The sequence below is a fragment of the Gallinula chloropus genome, assembly GCF_964237585.1.
Source record: "Gallinula chloropus genome assembly, chromosome: 1".
Lineage (NCBI taxonomy): Eukaryota > Metazoa > Chordata > Aves > Gruiformes > Rallidae > Gallinula > Gallinula chloropus.
Window position 1 is genome coordinate 114,638,114 of NC_140085.1, and position 23,941 is coordinate 114,662,054.

Here is a 23,941-nt window from a genome sequence, read left to right on the forward strand (position 1 = left end):
TGAAGTCAGGAAAGACGAGGTCTCACCAAGAATGTGAAAAAAATAATACTACGTTTAGTTACAACATTTCTGTCTCCAAGTGAAATACCAGCACAGCATCTACATTGTTGCAGAAGACGCTGTAAAGCTGGACTGTGCAGTTCCTTCAGCTTGGATCTGTGGGTGATGCTCTTGACTGATTTGCTGTAACTGTACAGTACTGGTCAAGGCCTCAAGATAGGTCCTGGATCACAGTTCAGAGGTGAGGTATCAGGAAGAGGCTCTGACTGAGCGTGTGGTTGGGCACTGGCACGGGCTTCCCAGGGAAGGGGTCACAGCACCCAGCTTGGCTGAGGTCAAGAAGCGTCTGGACGATGCACTCAGTCCCGTGCTCTGACCTGCCTGGCCCTGTGTGGAGCCAGGTGTTGGACTTGATGATCCTTATGGGTCCTTCCAACTTGGAATGTTCTGTGATTCTATGAGATTTAAAGTTACCTGGTGTGACATAAGCCAGTCCAGGAATCAGTTAAGTCTGCCAGTTTACGTTTTTAGATGCATCCGTATCAACATACATTGGATTTTATCCTCCTCAAGGAGATTCTGGAAAGGCAGCAGTAGACATGTTTGCGTTTTTTTCTGAATGGATTTAGTAGGTTTCCTTCCCAACTGTCTCACCTGTTTCCTTCCCCTTCTTCCTTTGGTTGAAATGTAAAAGTTTTTATTTATTATTCCCCCTCCCCCTGTAGAAAAGAAGGAATTAACCCAAAATGTTGGAGAAAGATTTTGCTATTGCAAAATGAAGATGGTGGTAGTGTATCAGAAGTGTATGTTGTTGAGGACTACAAACCTGTGACACTTGGGCATGTTCTAGAATTTAAAGGTAAAAAAGGAAAATCAAAATCGCTACCGAAGGTTGTTGAGTCTGTTGCTTGGCCTGTGTAGGTTGGCAGTGGCAGTCCCTCTGTGGGATAGTACCTGGCTGGTGTGAACAGGAGGATAAGCACGTATCAGTCATGACTGGTCTTGATAAAAATAAAGTATTGCTTATCATTTTGCAAGTGGGACTCTCCAGACTTGTTTCTAAACCCGACTTCTGTCTGTCCCAGAGCGAAACACTCTGCTCTAACAATAAATGGTCGTACTAATTCAGATGAGAAATCCCACCCATGCTGAAATGGGTGAAAATAGCTGTGAAATGGGATTTTTCACCACAGAGGCTTGAGATAGAGAGATCTGTTTGATCACCAGACTCGGCACTGCCTCAGTAAAAGCTTGATATGGTCTCTCAGTGGTGGGTCCATCCCATCAAGGTATTTAGGGGAAATTGGCGATTGTATCTGAAGCTAGGTGATAAGAATACTGAGTGGTGAGATGCTGTCCTTTGAGTGAAGGAATGCTTTCAGGGTGCACTGTTCCCCCTGCTGACAGTTCTGGGGGAAAGCTGTGACATCATTTTTTACTGCTTACAGTTCCCTGTAAAAGAAGAGATTCCTGCCTACCGTATCCTTGTCATGGACTGGGCCACCATGAGAGTAACAATGAAATCTGGTGGCTACATTGTTTGTGAAGTCTGCCTTGATGAGAGGAAATTAGAAGTTGTGCCCATGTAGAAGAGGGAGGCAGCACCTTCTGTCCACTGCTTTAAAGCTTCGAGGTTAGCTTGCAACACCCATATATTCAAGGGCCCCCTTTGCAAAGAAAAAGAACACAGTTACTTTTTACAATGGTATTTTAATTTAATTTTATTTCACATTTCTTGAACCCCTTATTCGTACAGGTCCTGTAGTGACAGGAGATCAGTGCACAGATTTCTAGTCACAGCGTTTGTGTGTTGGTTCTATAGGTCCAGGCAGAGTAACCAGCATGGTGAGTGCCTGTGAATGCCCCTGCTTGGGGTGCTGCCGTTTAGGCAATTAAACAGGGCAGCAAGTCACACAGTCGCTGTGCTGCGGACGTACAGAGTTAGTGGCTGTAGTTTCCCTGTTCTTTTCTGAGCTCATGGGATTGTAACCTCAGGATTCAAACTCATCACCTTCCAGACAGGGCCACCAACCCTGCTTTTGCAGAGCAGGAGAGAGAACATAAAATAACGGGGCACTCGGTAACGCGGAAGAAATGCCAGTGCCAAATTTTAAAGTACTTGAATGTCTGTAGGTGTGAGGGCCTGTCCATGGGCTTCCAGTTATAAGCATTAACCAACTCTGTACAGAGAATAATACATTATATTATTATAGTTTGCCCCCAGCAGAGCTTCCCCATCTGTCAGTGGACATGTCTGATACCAAGGGTGCTTTCTAGTCCCCTAGCAGGAGCCTCTTTTGATGAACTGAACTCACGAATGGTGTTATCTCAGCTGCAAATGGAATTTTGATGTTTGTAGAAGTTGTTTGCACAGGACCTTGGTGTCCACAAAAAACTCGCTAGAGCCCTGTGGCCTGACATGTCCACTTGGAAAGGAAACTAGTTGTTCTTTGGTGGTTTTAACACAAAGACAAGAAAAATCTTCGTACTTGTGCCCCTCATGAACAAAATCCCTTATCAGAAAAGCATCTCCTGTGTGTTCTGCTCAGACTGAAGCAGGCTATTTCTCAAAATATTTATTGTTCAGAAGTAGACTGTTTGAAGTTCATAGTAGCCCATTTACATCCCAGTTGGCCGACTGGCAATATATCTACTTAAAGTACATTATGATTCAAAATGTTAAATGCTTCCTTGAAAAGGATGGGAGTCGGAAACCACACTTCAAACCAAGGTCATCAGCATCTTTGAACAGTCTCTAGAGAAAAATGTGCCAAGAGCTCTGATTTCTTTGGCATAAAATTGGTACTTCTCAAAACCTTGTTTTTATTTCAAGCAAAGTTTCAAATGCATCTTCTAAAGGACTGCAGCTTACAGTATCTCAACATCATCAATATGCTTACCCTTCCGATCTGATCTGTTCTCAGCTGCTTCATCATTGACAAAACTACCTCGCCTGTCGATATCTACTCTTTTTCTTGTGGGCAGTGAGGTAGGGGAATGGTTTGACAGGGGGGGAGGGAGGACGGGTTGTGGGTTGGCTGGTGAGGGGTGTTATTTTTAAGTCAAATCATCACCTTTCAGGTGCAGAGATTAGTTGAAGCAGCAGTTGAAGGTGCTACCATGAAAAACTTAGTGGTGATATATGGGAACCTTGTTCGTGGCGTAGTGGTAGTGTAGAATCAGCTCCTGAGTTATGTTCTGGAAGCTAAAAATGCAGTAAATACTGTCTTAAGTCTTAATCTTACATGTAAAGAACTGAAAGAGTTGTCTGGGGTGTGATGCAATAAGGACCAGTAGTGGTTTACTAGGTTGTGTCACTGCTGATGCTGGTGAACAGCGTAAAAGAAGAAACCCAACCCTTGACAATTTGAAACCCAGTGATGTGGAGGCCCCTCGCACATTTTTCAGCCAGAACATTTTTTCATGAGGAAAGTTTGTTTCATTGGGGAATATGTTGAATTTGCCAAGATTTCACTGGGGGGAAGGGCGGGGATACACATGAATGAAACCGAAGAATTGTGACTATATGGAAATAGTTGTAAATAGTGCATTTTTTAAAGCAAGCTGTTTCCAACCTTTTTGAAATCACAGAATCACAGAACTGTAGGGATTGAAAGGGACCTCAAGAGATCATTGGGTCCAACCCCCCTGCCAAAGCAGAAAATTACCTTTGCCTTTTGAACTACTTTTTATTTTATGCAGAAAAGTGATAAAAATAGTTTCAGAAATGAAACTGGAAGAAAACATTCTGCTTGCCAGTCTCAGAAGGATGAAGGTCAGCTGAGAAATACTGGCTGACAGAAAAAAAAAACGTAATTTAATGTCCTGTTCTAATTCAGACTAGAAAATGGAACTGGAGATCCTAGGATGTATCCAGAAATTCTAGTATCTACACAGGATGAATACAAGGGAGATGGTTTGCAAAAATTCGAGTAGAAGACCTGTGGTGGTTTAGCCCTGGCTGGAGGCCAGATGCCCACCAAAGTCAGTCTATTACTCCCCTTCTTAGTTGGACAGGGAAGAAAATATTTATTAAGAGGCTCAGGAGACAAAATAAGGACAGGGAGAGATCATTCTGTCAGCAATGACATGGGCAAAACAGACTCAACACAAAGTGAAGAAGAGAAAGACTACTCTATTTTATTACACTACACTACAAAGAACAGTGAAAAGCTGGGGTTGGGAGCACAACCAGATCTTAAAACAAGCGCAACCAGATCTTAAAACACTTTCCTCCCACCACTCCCTTCTTGGCAGACTTTAGTCAGGATTTTGCTCCCTTCTTCCCCCTGCTCGCAGTACAGTGGGGCAGGGACTGGGAAAAGTGGGGTTCTCAGTTACATCTTCATGAACTGTTTTCCTCTTTCAGATCTTAAAACACCTCTAACCTCCCCCTCCTGCTCCCTTCATAGCAGACTTCACTCTAGTCATGATTTCACTCCCTTCTTCCCCCCAATCACAGCACAGGGGTGCAGGGACTGGGAGATGGGGGCTTTGGTCAGTCCCGTGCAAGTTGGTTTCCTTCTTGGCCGCGGGCAGGGGGGAGAACATTCATTCCACACCCTCCTTCTGATGCACCGTGGCGTCTCACCCACAGGAGACAGTCCTCCACGAACTTCTCCAATGTGAATCCTTTCCCCAGGGATTTATCTCTTTATCACAGTGTCTCTCAGTCCCAGTCCTCCACAGGATTCCAAGCCTCCCCCCAGCAAACCTGTTCCGGTGCAAATCTCTCTCTCACTCATCTCTGTGTCTCTGATTCTCCTCATGGCTGCAAGTGCTGGCAGGGGGTTGTCCCAACGTAGGGTCACAGCATCTCCTCTATGTTTCCACCTGCTCCATCCAGCGTGGAGCCCCTACACGGGCTGCAGGTGGGGTCTAGGCCTTTTCCATGGGTTTCTCCAGGGGCTGCAGGGGCATCTTTCTCTCCAGCACCTGGGCCGCCTCCTCCCCCACCCTGTTCCAGCCTTGGTGTCTCCACAGCTCGGTACATCTTCTCGCTCCCTTCTCTGGTGGCAAAATGCAGCTGCTGCCAGGTTGTTTTCTTCGGTATGTGATTCTCAGAGGCGCTTTGACTGTCTCTGGGGCTGCGACTTTGGCCTTGAAATGCTCGTTGTTTATAGTTGAGGCTGGCAGAAAACTCTAACTGCTGCTTAAAGAAACCGTCTCAGCAGCACAGCCTCACAAAACTGCAACAAGACCGATGGAAGATGAGTTCTTAGTTACAAACCTTTTTGCATGCTTTGAAAGACAAAGCAGTACAATATTAAACCCCTTGTCCTATAAAGTAGCGAAATCTGGGGAGTGGTCTTCACTGACCTGCATGTGTTCTGGCTCAAGTCCTTCGAAAATGTAGAAGCAACTTTTAATTGAAGTGTGAAGAAGTAAGTACGATCTGCAGGACTTCCTTCATTAGGATGCCTACTTTGACAAGAAGGATACAGGCTAACCTTGAATTTAGAGCATAAATAGGCTGAAATTCCAAACCGTCAATCAGAGCGTTGAGGCCACTGCAGTGCTCTTTCCCAATTCTGTTCCCTTGTAGGATGTGTTTACGTTTTCTTTGGCAGTAATAGCAGAGGGAATCTTTGCCCTGTTTTTAATTTACAGCCCTCCATGCGTTTGGGGAATTGTTTTACGGTGTGTCTCCAGTTGAATGACGTAACTACAGGGGACAGTGAACCTGGGAGAGAGGTTGGCAGTGGGCAGGTAGCAGTGAGGAGAGCTGGAGTGCTTTGAGTCATGAAGAGATGAAGCATTTTTATCATCGTGCCATTAATATCAATAACGTGAATATATCGATAACGTGAACAGGCAGTCGTTACTGCTCGTTAAGTGTTACTTGCACTACTGTGGATCTGAATCACTTCACACACAACTGTCAGTAAAATCTGGGACCCTTTTGTGTCTTCCAGGGTGTGCAGACTTGCATCTTCTGGATATGTTGACACCTACTGAAAGAAAAAGGCAGGGATACATCCACGAGCTCATTGTCACGGAGGAGAACTATGTAAATGATCTGCAGTTGGTCACAGAGGTAAGGTGGCACAGCAGCTTTCAGAACAGGTTCTAGTCACTCATCTTTTTAAATTAAACCCACAATTTCACTGTTCCAGCTTGCTTTATATCGCTGCCATGGCTGACTCCCTAGGGATGATCTGTGTTAAATCTTCACATATATATCAATATTTATAGATATCTTTAGATATATATGCATGTGTGCGTGGGTGTGGGTGCAACTAACGCTAAGCCCTTGTGTCACCATCTCCAAAACACCGATAGTCGAAATATCACTCTACTAAACCCTTATTGCTCCTGATTTTGAATGTGTATTTCTCAGGCTCTATGTGCCAGCTTCCACAAGCACAGCGGCACGCAGTTATCACCCGCTGTGATTTTGTTTAAATGTTATATGGTGCACCTCTTGCATGTCAAAAAAAGGGAATTTGTTTGGGCAGCTGACACAGGCAATACTCCTGACAGAGAGGGAAAGCACTTTTTTGAAAAGGAGGTCAAGATTTGCAAACCAGAGGGGCAGTGAGATAAATCAGACCTTCTGTAGAAGAGTCCAAAGTGAAATGTATTTTGAGTTGCATTCCCAAAATAATCCTGGGATGTTCTGCAGGAGACCTCTGACTAAAATTCCCAAGTTTCAAACAGATTATCCAGGTGATAATTAACACCAACACAAACTTAGAGTATTCTCTTTTAAAGCCATATGCCGCTCACACACACACACATTGTGGGGAGCATTATGGATCGCAAGGGCACGGCGCGTGTTTGACGTCTGTTCACTGTGTGTCAGCTGCTACTCTGATGTAAAGTTTTCTCACCTCCGGACTAAGGAAGTGAGCAACATCAGTCTTACTCACTTTGATTATACTTAACATGCACTTTCTAAATTGCTTAATTTTCTGAATCTGTAGATCTTCCAGAAACCACTAATGGAATCTGAGCTGCTAACAGAAAAAGAAGTTGCTATGATTTTTGTTAATTGGAAGGAGCTGATTATGTGCAATATAAAGCTACTGAAGTGAGTTGGTTTTGTTTGGCTTTTTTTTTTTCCCCTCGTGCTTAATAAAAAAAATCATGAGATTCTCGCCCCACCTTCACCTTTCAGCTGCATGAAAATACTTGCCACGTAGACAGGCAGTAACAGAAAGGGCCGTGCATTTTTCCTTCTTGGAAAAAGCAAAATATTAACAATGTTTGCTATGACTTGTTGTTGTTGAGAAAAATCCAGCATTTCTTTGTTGAGTAAGTATTTTCACTTTGCTCTTGGTGTACATGCACTCCAGAAGGCAAGATCAACCTCTTCTGAAGCGTAGTGCCTGCCAAGGCTACCCACTGTCCTGCCATAGACTTTTACTTTCTATGTCACAGCCCATACCCAGTTCCAGCCCTGTCATCCGTGAGCGCAAAACAAGGCACAGCAGCCTCTGCCTCCTTTATTCTGAGTTAGCTGATGTATTCCTTTAGCTATTGTAGGCTTATAGCACCTGAAAATGACCTGCTTTGTGAGAAGCAGTGCATACAAAGCCTGGTTTCCTATGGATTTATGTCTGGTGTACCTGCGCCCTTCCTTCCAAAGTCTCCAATTACTGCAACCATGAAGCTCCACAAGTGCAAGTGCAAGTACCCTTAGTTCTCCTTTTGTTCTCTTTGGCCTCTGATGGATCCAGTCTTCCTCCCCACATCCTTCTCTCACATCCCTACTGCTTCAGCAAGGCTTGGTAAATGCTGTGGCTGGTTTGGAGGCACGTTCCACGCAGGTTGCTCATCTGGTCATTGCCAGAGAAACTGAGTAAGGATTGAGTTAAACCCACATCTTCATAAGCAAGAGCATTAGTAAAGTTCCATTTTGCCCTACTGAGCTGCTAATTTTCTTTGAACTTTTGGGGATTTTATAATCATTTAGGCTGTAAAAGATCCTTAAGTTCATCAAGTCTGTAACAGTGAGGGATTTCTGGCTCACAAGATGGAAAGTTATTACAGTGACAGGGAAAATGCAGGCAGCTCAGTGACAATAAGCCTCCTTTCCTTAGGAAACCAGGCTAAAAACTAGGAGTGGCTTTGAGGTAAAGTTTTTATCCCTCACTCAAGGGCGTTGCTCTGTTTCTAAACTAGCAAAAAAGGAAATCACCTTCCTTTTTATATTGTGTCTGATCTGGCAGTGCATTAAGTTAATGTCACGTAGCAGTGACCGCAAGAGAGAAAAATGTTGGCTGAGGGTGCAAACTTGATTATTATATTCTTAAAATATGCAGTAAGTCTAGCAGCTGATCTATTTACTATTCAGGAGTCTCTTTATTTGAGCAATGAGTAAGTACCAAACCATTTACTTCCTAAATGAGGAATCATTCTTAGTGCTCTAAACACATGTGACCTTTTCATGTTCAGGGCTTTGCGTGTGCGTAAGAAGATGTCTGGGGAGAAGATGCCAGTCAAAATGATTGGTGATATACTGACAGCTCAGCTGCCACACATGCAGCCTTACATTCGGTTCTGTAGCTGCCAGCTCAATGGGGCAGCGCTCATCCAGCAGAAAACAGATGAAGTCCCCGAGTTCAAGGAGTTTGTTAAGGTAAGAAAGGAAGGAATCACTGTGAATTCCATAGACCGTAAATTCAGCTCATCCTTTCACTGATTTGCAGAACATAGTCTCAAACAGTGCTCTGCATTGGCCTAGAATGAAGAACCTTCAAACTTAAGCACTCGTTGAAGGACTACGTGCTTTCATTGCAGGAGTACGCTTCTTCAAACAACTGTAGAGCCATAAACCAATTTTGTTTCATAATGGTTTTACTGTGAAATGCTGGGACATTAAGAAACAGGGAGTACTGGGACAGTAAGAAGAGGCCCTTCTATTGTACAGGCAAGGCAGGTTGAAGAAGATGTTTTAAAAAAATACAAGAAATTCTCCTTCCCTGACACTGTTTGTGATCTAAGGTCAGATTTAGCTGAGGTGCCATGTTCATTTGTTGCCTTACCTTTTTTCTTTCTTGGAGGAGCTCATTTTGCAGGGTTTTAAACAAAGTGACTAACACCATTTTACCTCTCTAATGTTTCAGAGGTTAGCAATGGATCCTCGCTGTAAAGGAATGCCGCTATCAAGTTTTCTACTAAAGCCTATGCAACGGGTAACAAGATACCCACTAATAATTAAAAATGTACGTTCTTTTGCAAAGATGATGTTTTTGATGCTGCTTTGCTTATAGCTTAATTACAGGGCAGTTCGTGTCAGGCTTTGTCACTGTTAGATATCTGATGTGCTAGGGAACACGGAGCATCCTTGTATGTTCAACCACAGTAGAGCCAATGTGGTAACTTATTTGCCACCAGCAAAATGACTCGGTGTTTCCATTAGAAACAGAGGTGAAACTTGCACACAAAGAACCAGAAGAGACAGTAAATGCTGGGTGAAAACTTTAAAATTCAGGCAACAGGAGGAATGAGTCAATCTTGTGCTCATCTTCGCCTGCTTCCGCAGTGTTATTCCCTCCCCAGTCTGGTAAATGACATTCAGCATGCAAGCCTGAATGCCAGGTCATTGCAAGTTACCTTACTGTGCAGCTTACGTTGCTGGGTAACTTGCAAACCTTCCCTAACTTTCATTTGTTGCCTAACCCTTCCCATCCTGAATAATGCTACTGAATTTGGCCCGAGATCTTCTCAGGAAAGAATCACAAATTGGATGTTGGTATTTAAAAGATACCTTAATAGGTCATGGCTTTATTTCTGTGTGTGGCTGGAAGCTGCATACTTCTGTCAGAAGAGCGAGCAGGGTGCTGACACGAGGGATCTGTGGTCAGGCATTCATTTCAGCTGCTCACAGCCAGGCTGTGAGTTTGTCTCCTGTTTTTCATCTCTGTCAAGGAGGAAAAGAAATTGGGACCGTACTGGCTGGCTCCGATGAAAACAAAAGACATAAACCAGAAATGTAGGGCTGGCAATATAACTGCAGTTGAACTACAGATAACAGAGAAGGCTAATGCCTTTTATTTATCTGCAGATAATAGAAAACACTCCTGAAAACCACCCAGACCACAGTCACTTGAAGCACGCTCTCGAGAAGGCAGAAGAATTGTGTTCCCAAGTAAACGAGGGAGTGCGGGAGAAGGAAAACTCGGACAGGCTGGAGTGGATCCAGGCCCACGTTCAGTGTGAAGGCCTGTCGGAGGTAAACAAAGTGCTCTCTAGAGTAACGCGAACGTGGGCGCGCTTCGCCGCCGGGCGGGAAGAAACCCTGGCTCACTCATGGCACCGCATCAGGGGACGAACAGTGTAATTAATCAAGTCATGTAATCTTCAGTCCTTTGTTTCCATCTCTCTCTGGCTCCCTTTCACTCCTGCACGTGATCCTTTTTGCTGCTCGTGTTATTGCCTTCTGTATGATAAATGCTGCTCTTTGTTGCCTGCCTCTGGGCGAATGCCAGGTTCCATGCTGCAACTTCCAACACAATTCTCTAGTTTCGTAGCTCTTTACAATGCAGTGGTCATGGTACTGCTGCATCTCCTCTCGACACTATTCCCAACCATCCTGGAGTGCTTTAAAATTCATCACAGAAAAGATTTTTTTGTGATAGAACTTTGAATGCATTTTGAAAACTCAAGTCTCTCCTAAGGCTGTGCTGAGAGAATCAGAGCCTCCCATTGCATAGTATTTTTAAGGTAGCACGCTTAGTGCAGTTTCTCTACTGCAACTATAACGAAAATACTGTGTTGGTATGTCCTGCAAAAGGATGGAGGATGTTTTGATGGCCTCCTTGTTATTGGTGAAGATAATAGAGGCAGACAGATCACAACTTCATTTTCACTCCAGCTATAGCTGCTCAGCCAGCTGGGATGGTAAGAACCATGCCATCACCTAGTGAAAATAAACTGAAAGTGACACTTTAGGAAAGGGCAAGCCTCTGCTCATATAGTAAGAACCTCTGCATGAGTCTTAAATTCTGCCAGCTCCAGCCACTGGTCATCAGCTGTCAGCTGTCCTCTGACTCCAGGTGTAGTGGTGACGCCAAGATAGGCTATCTGGGATTCCTTTGGTGCGTTGTAATGGGCATATTTCCAGCACAGTTCACAAATCCTGGCCTTGCTAAGCAAGCTCACTGTTTACATAGCTCCTGCTAATCCAGGACAAGGCATCACCGGCTCGGTTCCGCTCACGGAGATGCATGTGTGTGGCAGAGCACCTCGAAAGGAGGCATGACTGCTTCTGGCTTCTCTCCAACTGATGGGCTGCCTTACTCTCCGTGTAGCATTTCTGTGACTCGCACCGCTTGTCATGTGCAAGGCGGAGACATTGCTCGTCATCCCTGTGACACGAAGTCCAGTCAATGTCAGGACTCTAAACTGTATCTGATCTCTTTCAGGGGAACCTCGATTGTTTTACTTTATACAGTGCGTTGTTCTTCTTCTTCTACTTTTCGCAGCAACTCGTATTTAATTCTGTTACAAACTGCTTGGGACCGCGCAAGTTTCTGCACAGCGGGAAACTCTATAAAGCCAAGAGTAACAAGGAACTGTATGGCTTTCTGTTCAACGATTTCCTCCTCCTGACTCAGATCATAAAACCTCTCGGCTCCTCCGGCACAGACAAGGTCTTCAGCCCCAAGTCTAACCTGCAATACAAAATGTACAAAACTGTAAGTACCGCTCTTCAGTGGCAACCAAGGCGGTTCTACGCTAACAGCGCGCGTAGCGGGCAGTGGCTGCCATGCTGGGTGTGTGGGAAGAGGTTTGAAGGCTGGGGCTGCCAGGGACTGATGGTTGTGCAAGTTGGTTGGTTCGTTGAGCAAGACAAGAGAAGGCGGTTTTGATATTTCGCTAAAGTGACGTCTCCAACAGAGGTCAGGTGCATCAGGGAGTGATGGGGAGAGTAGCGTTTGCTGCTCTTCATGGGGAAGGAGGGATTGCTGTGCTTCATGAGGCTGCTGTCTTACTTCAGGAGAAGGGTTCCCAGTCTCCGAGGCACCTGCCTCTGATAACAAGAAAATTCCAAAAAGGATGTACCTGAAGAAAGATGGGGGGTGGGCAGAAGGGGAAAGATACTGGAGGCACACAATCTGTCTGCTGTAAATTGCTCTTTGTTGAATGCATCCATTTGCATACTCTGCAGTGGAACTCTAGCTTTGCCTAATGTTTTACAGCCCATTTTTCTAAACGAGGTACTAGTAAAATTACCCACAGACCCTTCTGGAGATGAGCCCATCTTCCATATCTCCCACATTGACAGAGTCTATACACTGCGGGCTGAAAGCATTAATGAAAGGTAAGTGCCTGCGTAGGCCGTGCTGGTACCGAATTGGAGGTGGCTGGTGCAGATGTATTTGATGTACACGTACACAGCAGTCTCCAGGCAGTTTAAATGGAAAGTTCTTTCTGCTCAAGAACACGGTGATAAGTCATGCTGCTGTGAGAAAGAATCACAGAATCGCCTGGGTTGGAAGAGACCCTTTAGATCATCAAGTCCAACCAAAGCCTAACCCCGACTAGTCCACCTCTAGATCTTCTCCGTTGCGGCATAGATCGTGTCCTTAAGGACTTCATTTATATACCTTTTAAATACCTTCAAGGATGGTGACCCCACCACCTCCCTGGGCAGCCTATTCCAATGTTTGACAACCCTTTCAGTGAAGAAATTCTTCCTGTTATCTAACCTAAATCTCCCCTGGTGCAATTTCAAGCCATTCCCTCTCATCCTATCGCTTGTCACCCGAGAGAAGAGACCAACCCTGATGTCTCTGCAGCTACCTTCTTGGTAGTTGTAGAGAGCAATAAGGTGTCCCCTCAGCCTTCTTTTCTCAAGACTAAAAAGCTCCACCATCTTCAGTTGTTCCTCATAGGACCCTTCACCAGCTGCATTGCCCTCCTCTGGACACGCTCCAGCATCTCAATGTCCTTATAGTGAGGGGCCCAAAACTGAACACAGTACTCAAGGTGCGGCCTCACCAGAGCTGAGTATAACTGAACTATCACTTCCCTAGTCCTGCTGGTCACACTATTCCTGATACAGGCCAGGATGCCATTGGCCTTCTTGGCCACCTGGGCACACTGCCAGTTCATGTTCAGCTGGCTGTCAACTAACACCCCCAGGTCCTTCTCCTCCAGGGAGCTCTCCGTCCACTCTGCCCCAAGCCTGTAGCGTTGCCTGGGGTTATTGTGACCAGAGTGTAGAACGTGGCACTTGGCCTTGTTGAACCCCATAAAGTTGGCCTCTACCCATTGATCCAGCCTGTCCAGGTCCCACTGGGGGAGAAACAATGATGTTTTCCGAGTTCTGCAAAGACCAACAGTGAAATGGCTGATAAAGATAAAGATATATATATATATATATATATATATATATAGGCTGTATTTCACAACATTTTATCGTAGCATCTAGAGGTCAAAAGGTGCAATGCTATCTTCTTCTGCTAACATCTGTTTGTGCCAGTGCAAGCAGTTGTGTGGCTGTGTGTTGAATGAGATTGAGGAACAGGTCAGAACCAGGATGTGAAGCAAAAACCTAACAAGCTAAACCCGGTTCATTTTAATTAGGTTCAGTTCACACTGAAACAGTCCAAAGAACAGCAACCTCCAAACCTCAGCTGGTGATTTTTCCCTCTGTCAAGGTTATGGAGACAAGATACCGCTGAAGGGCTGAGAGTGCAGCAAACCCCACAGTATAGACACTGTGTTATGCCAGCTTGCAGATGTATGGCCCCTAAATGTTCTGATGCTGAAAAACATATAAAACATCTTTGCTCCCTGCCTGACAGCATTATTCATTATTTTCTTGCAAAAGATCATACTTTTCTTGGATCCCATTTGTTCTTTGGGATGCTGTCTGCCCCTCTGTGCTACAGAATGAGCGAGCGTCATGGTTAGACCCTTGGTGATGAAAAACAACACGGTCTTTTCAACTTGGGACCTGTTGGACAAATCAGACTGTAGCAATGATCATCTGTTCTGTGTCAGAGCACTCACAGCAGTGGTCAGAAACACCTAAACTCCACACCACGTTCACCCTACCTAGCTCCAGGAACTTCAACAAGCTCCTTAGGCACCCTATGCTGAACCATAGGTGGAAGGAGCCAGATCTTTCCATCCTGCCCCACTCCCCCATCCCTCCCCCCCCCCCCGGAGGTGCGTGCCTCTCTCTATTTGGTACAGAGACAACTCATGGGAACTGCTCTCTGAATTTTGGTGCTCTGGTCCAGTGCCTTTACTTACATGGGATACAGCCTTTGACTTTTTTTTTTTAATGCCACAATTCCTTGTTAAATAAATGGAGCATTTTAGGTGAGGTCCCAGTTGGACTCGATGATATTAAAGGTCTTTTCCAACTGAAATGGTTCTATGATTCTGTACCTCCAGGTTTTTGACATTCATTTGGTCTTAGCTAAGAGCAACAGAAATAAAACATTAGCCTCAGCAAGTGATTAATTTGCCCCTTTAATCTTGAAAGGCCTTTATGATCAAAGGCTTGGCATGCTTCTGAAGCTGACATTTGACATTTAGAGCTGAGCTGGGAGACAGAATTGTCCTTAAGTGGTTTATTTTCTTAAACATCCCTCTGTGGAGAATACAGGCAAGTGTTTAGACCCAAATCCAGGCCAGTGTGAGTAGCTACACAATGCCCTGTGCAGTAGCAGCTCTTCATTTTGGGATCAGAAATGGATCCACAACTTCTAGATTCTCATTTTGCCTTGGCTCAGGTCTCAGACTCCCTTGTATCTCACAGCGATTCTTCTAAACCCTTGAAGTCCCCTGGGACCCTTTCTTCTATGATTTTTCTCTCAACCCTTCCACTCAGTCTCTTGAGTATGAAATGGTTTCCCAGAAGGGCACATAAGGAACCATGGTCATTCGTCCCCTATGGACTCCCTGCAGTATCCTTTCTGTGTCCTGTGACTCAGAAGGATTTTAGTATTAAACCTCTAGGATCAAGAAATCTGGCCTTCTCCAAAACATAGCTGTCTTGCATCTGCTAGCTACCAGAAGTTAGTTTTTTATGATGAAGCAAAAGGCTTGGTGAAAGCAAACCTGTTACCTGTACCTTTGGGTTTCTCACCAAGTCCCTCCTGCTTGGGATTTTCTTGAACTTCCTTCGTATGGTGGGGTCTGCTGGTTACATTTCTCAGGGTGGTGTTATTTCCAGTAAGATTTCTTCCAGGCACACAGCTTCAGTGTAGCAGAGGCTGTGATGGGGCCAGAGCCTTGGCTGGGAAGGAGGGACAGATTTGCTTTTGCCTCCAACTTTTTTTTCTTTTCCTTCTGAAGGACTGCCTGGGTTCAGAAAATCAAAGCTGCTTCAGAACTCTACATAGAGACCGAAAAGAAGAAGAGGGAAAAGGCCTACTTAGGTACACCGTGGGGCGCAGGGGTCTCATCTTTTGTGGAAGAGTCTGTGGAGGGGAAAATGCATTAATGACTTTTCTCTCTCCTCTTCTGTTCCGCCACAGTTCGCTCACAAAGAGCAACGGGCATTGGGAGGTTGATGGTGAACATTGTTGAAGGCATTGAACTAAAACCTTGCAGGTCGCACGGTAAGTGCCCTGGTGCTCTGAGAAGGTGACATTTCTGTCTAGTTATCAGACTGACTTTGAAGGAGGTTCTGTCAAATCCTGTTTTCATTTAATGAAGCCATTTTAATGAACTTCTATGGAAGCCATTCTGTGCAGTCAGGCAGTTGTCCTGCATTAAGCATTTGCTTCAGACAAACTTAGTTTCTACCACGTAAGCCGTATCCTAAGAGATCCTAAGCCACAAAGTCCTGAAATGAAGAGTGGAAGGTGCTCAGTGCCCTGCTGAACTGTGTCCCCGTTCATTGTAACGGCAGCAAGGCCCCAGTCTTTCTCCAGTGTGTGGGCTGTAGGAGTAGAGGGATATTTAGGAAGAAGAATACACACTTAAAACCACAATTACTCTTTTATGTTTGTTCCCATCTCCCCAGGAAAGAGTAACCCATACTGTGAGGTGACGATGGGCTCTCAGTGCCACATTACCAAGACGATACAGGACACCCTCAACCCAAAGTGGAACTCCAACTGCCAGTTCTTTATCAAAGACCTCGAGCAGGACGTGCTCTGCATTACGGTGTTTGAGAGGGACCAGTTCTCCCCAGATGGTACGTAGAGGGGCTGTCTCAATCCCAAGGGTATTTTCAAATCTGTTTTGAGGAGGTGCATGCCTGCTGAGGTGGATCACAGAACTGGAGAATGGTTTGGGTTGGAAGGAACCTTTAGCAATTGTCCAGTCCAACCCCAGAATTGAACCCTTTTGTGTACTGGGAGCCTATTCACTCTTGTTCCCCAGTGGAGTTATGGTAGTATGAGGAAAAAAAGCATCAAGCTCTCTGGTTTCCTTTCTTGGGCAACTTGATGACAACTAAAGCATGGCTTGCAAGTCCGCTAAGCCTTAGGAAAACTCTGGATGCTCTTTGCAAACAGATAGGTTAATGCAGGAGGAGAGAAGTGTCTTCACATTCCTGTAACATGCAATTACTGTGGCAAAAACAAACCCAAGATTCATATCCCGTTCTTATTTAATAACCTGGGATACACATACAGAGCACTGAGGAGTGTATTTTGGAGTCAAAGGCTCTCAGGAAGTATGTGAATAGGTCTGTCATTCATGCAGCCACTGCCAGACGGCCCATTGACCTCGTCACTAATGTGATGCCCTCCTTGGGTCCATCACACTCAGTTTGAACCATGCAGTGACCTTCTGCCTTCTTTCTAATATAGCATCAAATAAATAAGCTGCTGAGGCAAGGCAGCTGTGAGGCAGCACATAGTGGGTCTTTCTGCTTATGGCACCGTTTATTTAGAATGCTGCTGCAACCTAATGTGGTCCAGGTAATATCCTCTTAGATAGGCAGCCTTTGGCTGCAGAAATGGAGTTGGGCTGAAGACTTGTTTCCTCCTGTTGTTGTGTGTAGGTGGAACATTTTATTATTACATTTTATTGCAGAGTGAACCAGTTGTGTCATTTCTGAGCATGCTGTCTTTTTGCATTTCAGACTTTTTGGGCAGAACAGAGATCCGTGTGGCAGACATTAAGAAGGATCAGGGTTCAAAGGGACCAGTTACGAAGTGTCTCCTCCTGCATGAAGTCCCAACAGGAGAGATAGTCGTCCGACTAGACCTGCAATTGTTTGATGAGCCTTAGAAGGAAAGGGACCAATGTTTTCTTTCAGTCTGAGTTCACTGCAATAGGTGTCTGCAGAAGCCGTCACAAAATCCTTGTCGGTGTGGTATGAAACTACTGCTTGCCCTTCACACGTAAGAGGGTTATCAAAGCAAACAGGAGCATCTTTGTGCCTTGATAATTCTCACGGAAAAACGAAGCCCAATTTAGTGAGGAGATGTCCCTCGATTTCTCTGTGTGGAACTTGAGGTTAGTTTCCTGGGTTTATGAAATAACCTGGTTGTTCATCGTGCTCCAGTCTGAAAGGCTGGCAAACCGCATAGGTTGCTGTGCTTGCTCCAGTTACCCTACTCTTTAATTTACATGCGGAAGGCAATGTTGGTACGTTTTGGAGGCTTTCTGCAGGGTTTTTCCCCTTAAGGGATTCTGTGCCTATTGCTCAGCAAAGCGGTGTGTAAATGTGATGTGAAAGGAAGGAGCAGTTCCGCACTAGAAGATCTAGTTGGAAGATCTTCGTGGCGGTACTGAGAAGACTTAGAGAATAAATAGTCTATATCTATAAAGAGAGAAGAGTCTATTAACATACCACCTCATGACTCACCTTGCCCCTGAAAATAAATTTCATCCAGGCCTTCTGCACAGAGAAGAATTGCACTCCAGAAGATCCGCCCGCTCAGCACCTTCGGAAGCCGCCGTTTTCCAGAGGACCGTTAAATGTCTGAACAGTAAGCGAAGGATTAAGCGTAGAGCCCCGCCGAACGTCGCACTGTTATGCCGCTTCGATACCACGTCACCACTGCTGCTTGAGCACAGGTGGATGATCGGTCACCTCCGGTGGGGAGGCACATTGCTCTACCCCACAGAGTCTCGTTTGCAAAGCAGTCGGTGGTGAGCGGCTACCAAATTGTACTGCGCCTCACTCTGCCTGACACCGTGTCACCGCGCTCTGAGGGCAGCAGCATACTGTACCTCACAAAGGTGTTTGGCATTCGTGGCAAGCGGGGCCGATTGCAGGTTCAGTGGCAGCGATGCCAGATGGAGCCAGAAAGGGTGCTTTTGATGGTGCGGAGTGGGTAACCCCAAAGCAAAAGCCTTCCCCCAGTCATCTGGGGGAATGCCAGGGCCTGTCTATCCACGTTACTCTAGGAATACACACGTGTAGGCCCACATCCAGCAAACGTCCCCTGTTTGGCAAAGCAGCCGCTGGCTTTAAGCGCGCACTTACGTCTTGTTTCCCCTAAGCACATGCGTAAGTGCTTTGCTGAGCCTGGACTGGAGAGAGAACAGACCCCTAAGAGTAAAATTCCTCTTTGTTCTGCTTGGATCCATTTTGTTCACGACCTATCATGCATACACTGGTATTTTTGTAAAGGACTTTATTTCCGAGAGAGAGGTGTCGGCCCGTTTCGTTAGCATGTGAATGTTCTCGTGGAGCCTGTTGTTAGGTTTTGGTGTTCCTTGCATGTCCTTTCAGTACTGGTTTCCACCTTTCCTGTATAGGCGGTGTTCTCTAGCACTACGAGTCTTATTGATTTCCATTAGGAAATTAGGATATATTCATAACGGATAGGTAGATACAGTATGGTAATAAGTGTAAACTGTGCTGGGAAGTGTCTGTGTATTATAATAATTTCCTAAAAGACCACTGTAATGTTTCAAGCAACGGGAAAAAAAATAATAATGTATGTTGGAGGGATGACAAAGTTTACATTTCATACTTTTCAGAATCGCTTTATTATTTATTTATTGAAGATAGTGTAGAATTTTGTATCAGAAATGACAGACATACTTATGTATTTTTTGAAGCAAAACAGAGATACACACTTTAGTTAGAAACTTTCAACTGACCACGTTTTAGAGGGAGTATAACTTCCGAGGCATGCATTTGTTTACCACTAACTGGCCGAAAACACGATTAAGAGAACTTTAAGTTTCTATTTTTCAATGTTGTTAAGAAAATCGTTTCAATTAAAATATGTAAATAGTACTAAACCCATGCTTTCCTAATTCCATATCAATACATTTTATTAAATATAATGTATATGAAAATACACTTTGTTGTGGTAGGATTAAAAAAAAAAGTGATAAAATATATTAATGGAGTAACATTAAATGTCATTGTCTAACCTTTTATCGCTGTCCTAATTTTACTCAGCAGCTGTTAACACGGGGAATGTTCATTTCAGTGTTTAAAAGGTAGCAGCACTTTTTAACGGTACCGTTTCACCAGCATGAACCACAGTAACAACTAAATAGACAAACAGGACAAAGGAAAAAGAAGGACCGCAGGTGTAAGGCAGACATCCCAGCCGGGTGTCCGAGGGGAGCCTCAAGGAGCTGCACCTTCCTCTGAGACTCCCCTGGTGTTGGAAGCGGGGGACCCCTAACTGCTGGGGCTCCTCTCAGATCGCGACCCTTGTCATGGGCCTGTAGGACTGCACCGGTTTGGGGGGAGCTGTGACGGAACCGAGCACCTTCCCGACCACTGGCACTTGTGATTTCCCTCTTACCCTCGATGCACAGCGATGTTTAACTCCCACTAATGTGAACAGGAGTTACGCAAACATCATGATGATGATGAAGGGCTGGTGTTTGGCTTACGGATATCTAATGAATCCTTCATAATGAGTTTAATCCCAAAGAGGAAGAAGCGTGTCCTAATCTCTGCGCCGGGAGGACAGAATGTAGATATTCCCTTAGAGCCAGCCGACTGCACATCGGGGTGTCACTATTTGCTCGCTCGCTCGCCCTCGCTGCCACGTCACATACTGGTGCCGTTGGCTTCGCAGACGGCGCTGCTTGCACAGGTTCTTAGAAACCCACTGCCTGTTTGGGAACACTGCGGTCTTGGTGTCCCTTTGCATTAACTCCACAGCTGCACGGGCTGCAGGTTTCTGCTTTGCTACCCCACCATAGCTGCACAGACCTCCTGCTCACCCAGGAATTTGGGCTGTAAAAGCCAAGGCCTTTTACAGAAACAAGAGACTCGCTAGCTAGATTTCTACCGGTGCTTTCACACAGAGACCTGGGAGCTCTCCTGGGCTGGTTTGAACACCCGCTGTCTTCTGAAGAGTTTTGGGAAGGGGGAGGCCCAGAGCAATACCTAGGAGGGTAGATACCCCCCGTGTACATAGAAAGTTGGCTGGCATTACCACAATGTACGAAGGCTGAGCCACCCCCTTATGAGTGCCACGTGCTGACTGTCAGGCCGAACTCTGCTAGTCTGTGCTACAGTGCCAAATACCTGTATTTATATGGAATCTGTTTTCTTGATACTAGTTGCTGATCTCTGAATAGCTCTGTAAAATAGCACACCTGAACTGCCAGGTCCTGCCCATTCACTGCCATTAGGGTTCAGGCTCATGTTTGAGCCCCTCCGGGCCACGGTTTTTCCCCACCCGCTGAGCTTGTCTCCTTCCAAGCCCAACCCCAGCTGCAGCGCAACAACGAATGCAGCGGGTGACTGGAAAACGCATCTCACCTCATCTCGCTGCCTTGCTCTGTGGCAGTCCCACTAGGTTTTTCTTCTGTGTACGTCTTGTGGGTGAACTGGTGCTTCCATTCAGCAACTAATTAAGCCCTTTGGAAAGCATCACTCTCTCCTTCCCCCTTAAGCCCAACTCCCAAAGCTCAGTTGAGTGAAACAGCGCTATTTGAGGGACTCCAGTCCAGGCGTCTCTGTCACAGCTTACCTGGCAGGTGCCACCTCTGCTGCATCCCCACAGCCCCTGGCTCAGTGAAGCACTTCAGCAGGTGCTTACTTGGGGCCCCAATTCAGTGCAAAGGCACACGTGAAGCCAGCTGTGTGCCTAGACGCTTTGCTGGGGATGTGTGGAGGACATCAAATGGCTTTGTAACGTAGAGCCTACACTCTGAAGTTGGTTTAAGGTCTGTGAGGATGGGAAGATTGCAATAGAGCCTCAGACAAAAAGGCAAGATGAAGATAAAATACAAAAGTAGGTGTTAGTCTTTGCAGATGGATCTGTTCTCTGCCTTACCTTCCTCAAAGTGGTTTTAGACACTAAACTCAGCAGAAATGTATTTACTGGGCAAATCATAATTCTTATACTTACAGATGGCAACACATTTGTAAGCACTGTAAAATAAATTTAAAAAAACCCCAAAACCGTAACCCCTAGGCTGACCCTGGCCTTGGAAATGCCAGCACAGTGATGGTGGAGAGCCAGTCTGGGAAGTCCTGAGACGTTGCACGCAGCCAGTGAGTTGGCATGGGCACCTTGAAAGACAGAGCATGTCACTAAGCCAAATAACTGATAAATTCCAGAACCTTTTTCTAGATGCACTTAATTATTAGATATTTTCTCAACATGCATTTTTATGAGGGAACTTTTTAAATGTTCATTTTACAATTTTTTTACCGTTTGAAAATAAATAAATCACTTTTTTGTTATGTGTGAGTACAGCGGGGGAGGGGGGGAAGATTGTAGATAACACATTTTTTTGGGTAATATTGGTAAACTAAGATGTGACAAGTCCAGACTTTTACTGCAGCAGCGGTGTTGAGTCTCATTACTGCTCTGCTTGCCTCTGCTATGTCAGCTCACTTGAAGCCCACAGTCAAAACCCCTGGAACACAGAAAAGCTGGGAATTGGGTCAAATCACCTTGGCTTTGAGGGGTTTACTCCATATGAACAGTCCCACATGTATCCTGGTAGGTGGGGGGTTTTTTTTAGCCCCCAACACTCTTGTCCTACATGCTTATCGCTGTATCTATAGTTAAATACATGCTTATATGTGTGTGTACATATATATATATATGTGAGTATTTGTATATAAGATATAAAAACACAGCTATGTTGTTGCTGTTGTTTACAGGCACCCAGATTTTTGCTTGCTCATTTAAATACTTTAAAATAAGGACCATCCTTGGGAAATTATTTTTCTGTATGTGGGAGGATATATTTAGGACCTAATATGAAAGAATAAAGAACTGCAGTCAGAATATGTTAAAGTAGCCTAGTTGCTTGATAGAGTTGTGAAAGGCTGTGCTGCGATCGTAGATGAAGTCCTTGTGCTGCCTGTAAAGCTGCAAAACTGTTGCTAACTCTGGATTTAGTGGTTGCTTCATGCAAGTGAAGGGAGCTCATGCTTCCTCTGAGACCCCATCAGACCCCCCCAGGCAGTAACAACCCCCCACACACCTTAAAACCATGGGTGGGCATCCAGCAGGTGATGGACTTGAAGGCAAATCCTTCCCAGCCATGGTGGCTATTCCATGGGAAGGGCATTGTGATGGAACCCGTTGTGTCCCCCCTACGTGGGGAGGGGACTGCAGTGCTGCTCTGGGTGCTTAGCCAACTCTGTTCCCACTCTCACTCCCCCTTGTCCCATCTCACCATGTCTTTCAGGCTTTGCACCACCACGCTTGCCTCAGGATGGACTGCTTTTTTTGGGGGGGACAGAGCAGCACCCCTTGAAAGGTCATACCAGTGTGGTGGTAAATTGTTGAAAAAAAGGAGGAAAACTAAAAGATGTAGTTTGGGGTTTTTGTTTTCCAATGTTAATACTTAGAATTGGGGAATCCCCCTCCCTGCTGCTGGTGGTGGTACCTTTTAGTGCACTTTTTCCTGCCAAAGAAATGGTAGCAATTAATTTCCTTCTCTCCCACTAGGCTCTTTAAACAGGAATTACTGTGCTGTCTGTAGGAGTCATATGATCCTAAAAATTATACAATAATACTATGTATTTCCTATACAGTAAGATCTGGCCGAATAGGAGAAAAAGTTACTTCTCAGAGAAAATGGAATAATTTGTGCTGTTCATTTACATCTATTCTACAGAAAGCACTCATACGTTGAGGTTGGCTTGTTTTGGTATTTCTAAGGTGTTCATGATACAGGTATAACGAAGAACGAGCCAGACACTGCTGTTTCTCCTTATCAGTTTCAACTGTACTTCGGTTGCTGTGAATGTGCTGTTTCCTCAACCTCTCCTGGCTAAATAATTCTCTTTCTTTGCAATTTACAAGGTCCAGTTAAGCAAAAGTCCTTAAAAATGTGTTGACCCATCTGAGGAAGTGTGCTGCTTCCCAGGCCGCAGTCACCGAGGTGGAAACTGTTTTAGGCTGTGCGAGTTGTTTGACACGGGTGAGACTGTAGCTGTTTGGGTGAACTTATGCAAGAATAAAGAAAAGAATAAAAAAGTGGGTTCTATTTTTTCTTTTAAGAGTTCAGCTGCATCCTGCTGATTAGGTATTAGGGAGAGGTTTTTTACAGAAAGAGTGGTGAGGTGCTGGAACAGGCTGTACAGAGAGGTGGTGGATGTCGCATCCCTGGAGGTGTTCAAGGCCAGGTTGGATGGGGTCCTGGGCAACCTTGTGTAGATCCAGGCCTGGAGGTTGGTGACCCTGCCTGTGACAGGGGAGTTGGAACTCTATGATCCTCGGGGTCCCTTCCAACACAGACCATTCCATGGTTCTATGATTCTGTTGCATTCTTGAGAAGCCCTGAAGAAGGGTGACATGGCATCAGCCACATAATGCAACTCTTGGGAGGCTCACGTGTGACGAAAGGACAACACAGATGTAATGAGCAAGGTGTCAGACCCCATGGCAGGGCGGTGACTCACCAGCAGTTCGTGCCCCACACATGCTTCTGGTCCCCTCTCTCTCATGCACTGTTTGCATTTTGCTTTCGGAGCTGAAAATTGAGAGTTGACCCAACCTGTAGTAAGACAGCCCAAAAAAAAAAAAAAAAACCCAAACCCAAAAAACCCCACCCACCAGGAAAAAAACAACCCAAACCCACCCCACCCAACCTAAGCCACTGGCACAATGGGCCAGGTGCT

The 23,941-nt window shown here is 45.3% G+C and overlaps 1 protein-coding gene across 3 annotated transcripts in view; it reads left to right on the plus strand.

Moving 5' to 3' along the window:
* Nucleotides 1-17,154, plus strand: part of ITSN1 (intersectin 1) — a gene marked incomplete at both ends in the record, with an annotated part of 104,641 nt that extends 87,487 nt beyond the window's left edge. For 2 of the 3 annotated variants that reach the window (XM_084276289.1, XM_084276288.1), the window contains 11 exons: nt 5,916-6,037; nt 6,927-7,033; nt 8,401-8,584; nt 9,072-9,170; nt 10,013-10,180; nt 11,433-11,645; nt 12,150-12,271; nt 15,265-15,347; nt 15,447-15,530; nt 15,938-16,111; nt 17,006-17,154. In XM_084276289.1, the coding sequence (XP_084132415.1) occupies nt 5,916-6,037; nt 6,927-7,033; nt 8,401-8,584; nt 9,072-9,170; nt 10,013-10,180; nt 11,433-11,645; nt 12,150-12,271; nt 15,265-15,347; nt 15,447-15,530; nt 15,938-16,111; nt 17,006-17,154 (1,505 nt within the window). Of the gene's footprint in view, nt 1-5,915; nt 6,038-6,926; nt 7,034-8,400; nt 8,585-9,071; nt 9,171-10,012; nt 10,181-11,372; nt 11,646-12,149; nt 12,272-15,264; nt 15,348-15,446; nt 15,531-15,937; nt 16,112-17,005 lie in introns of all 3 variants that reach the window. The other variant, XM_084276287.1, reaches the window with a different exon arrangement.
* Nucleotides 17,155-23,941: the final 6,787 nt, after the last annotated feature.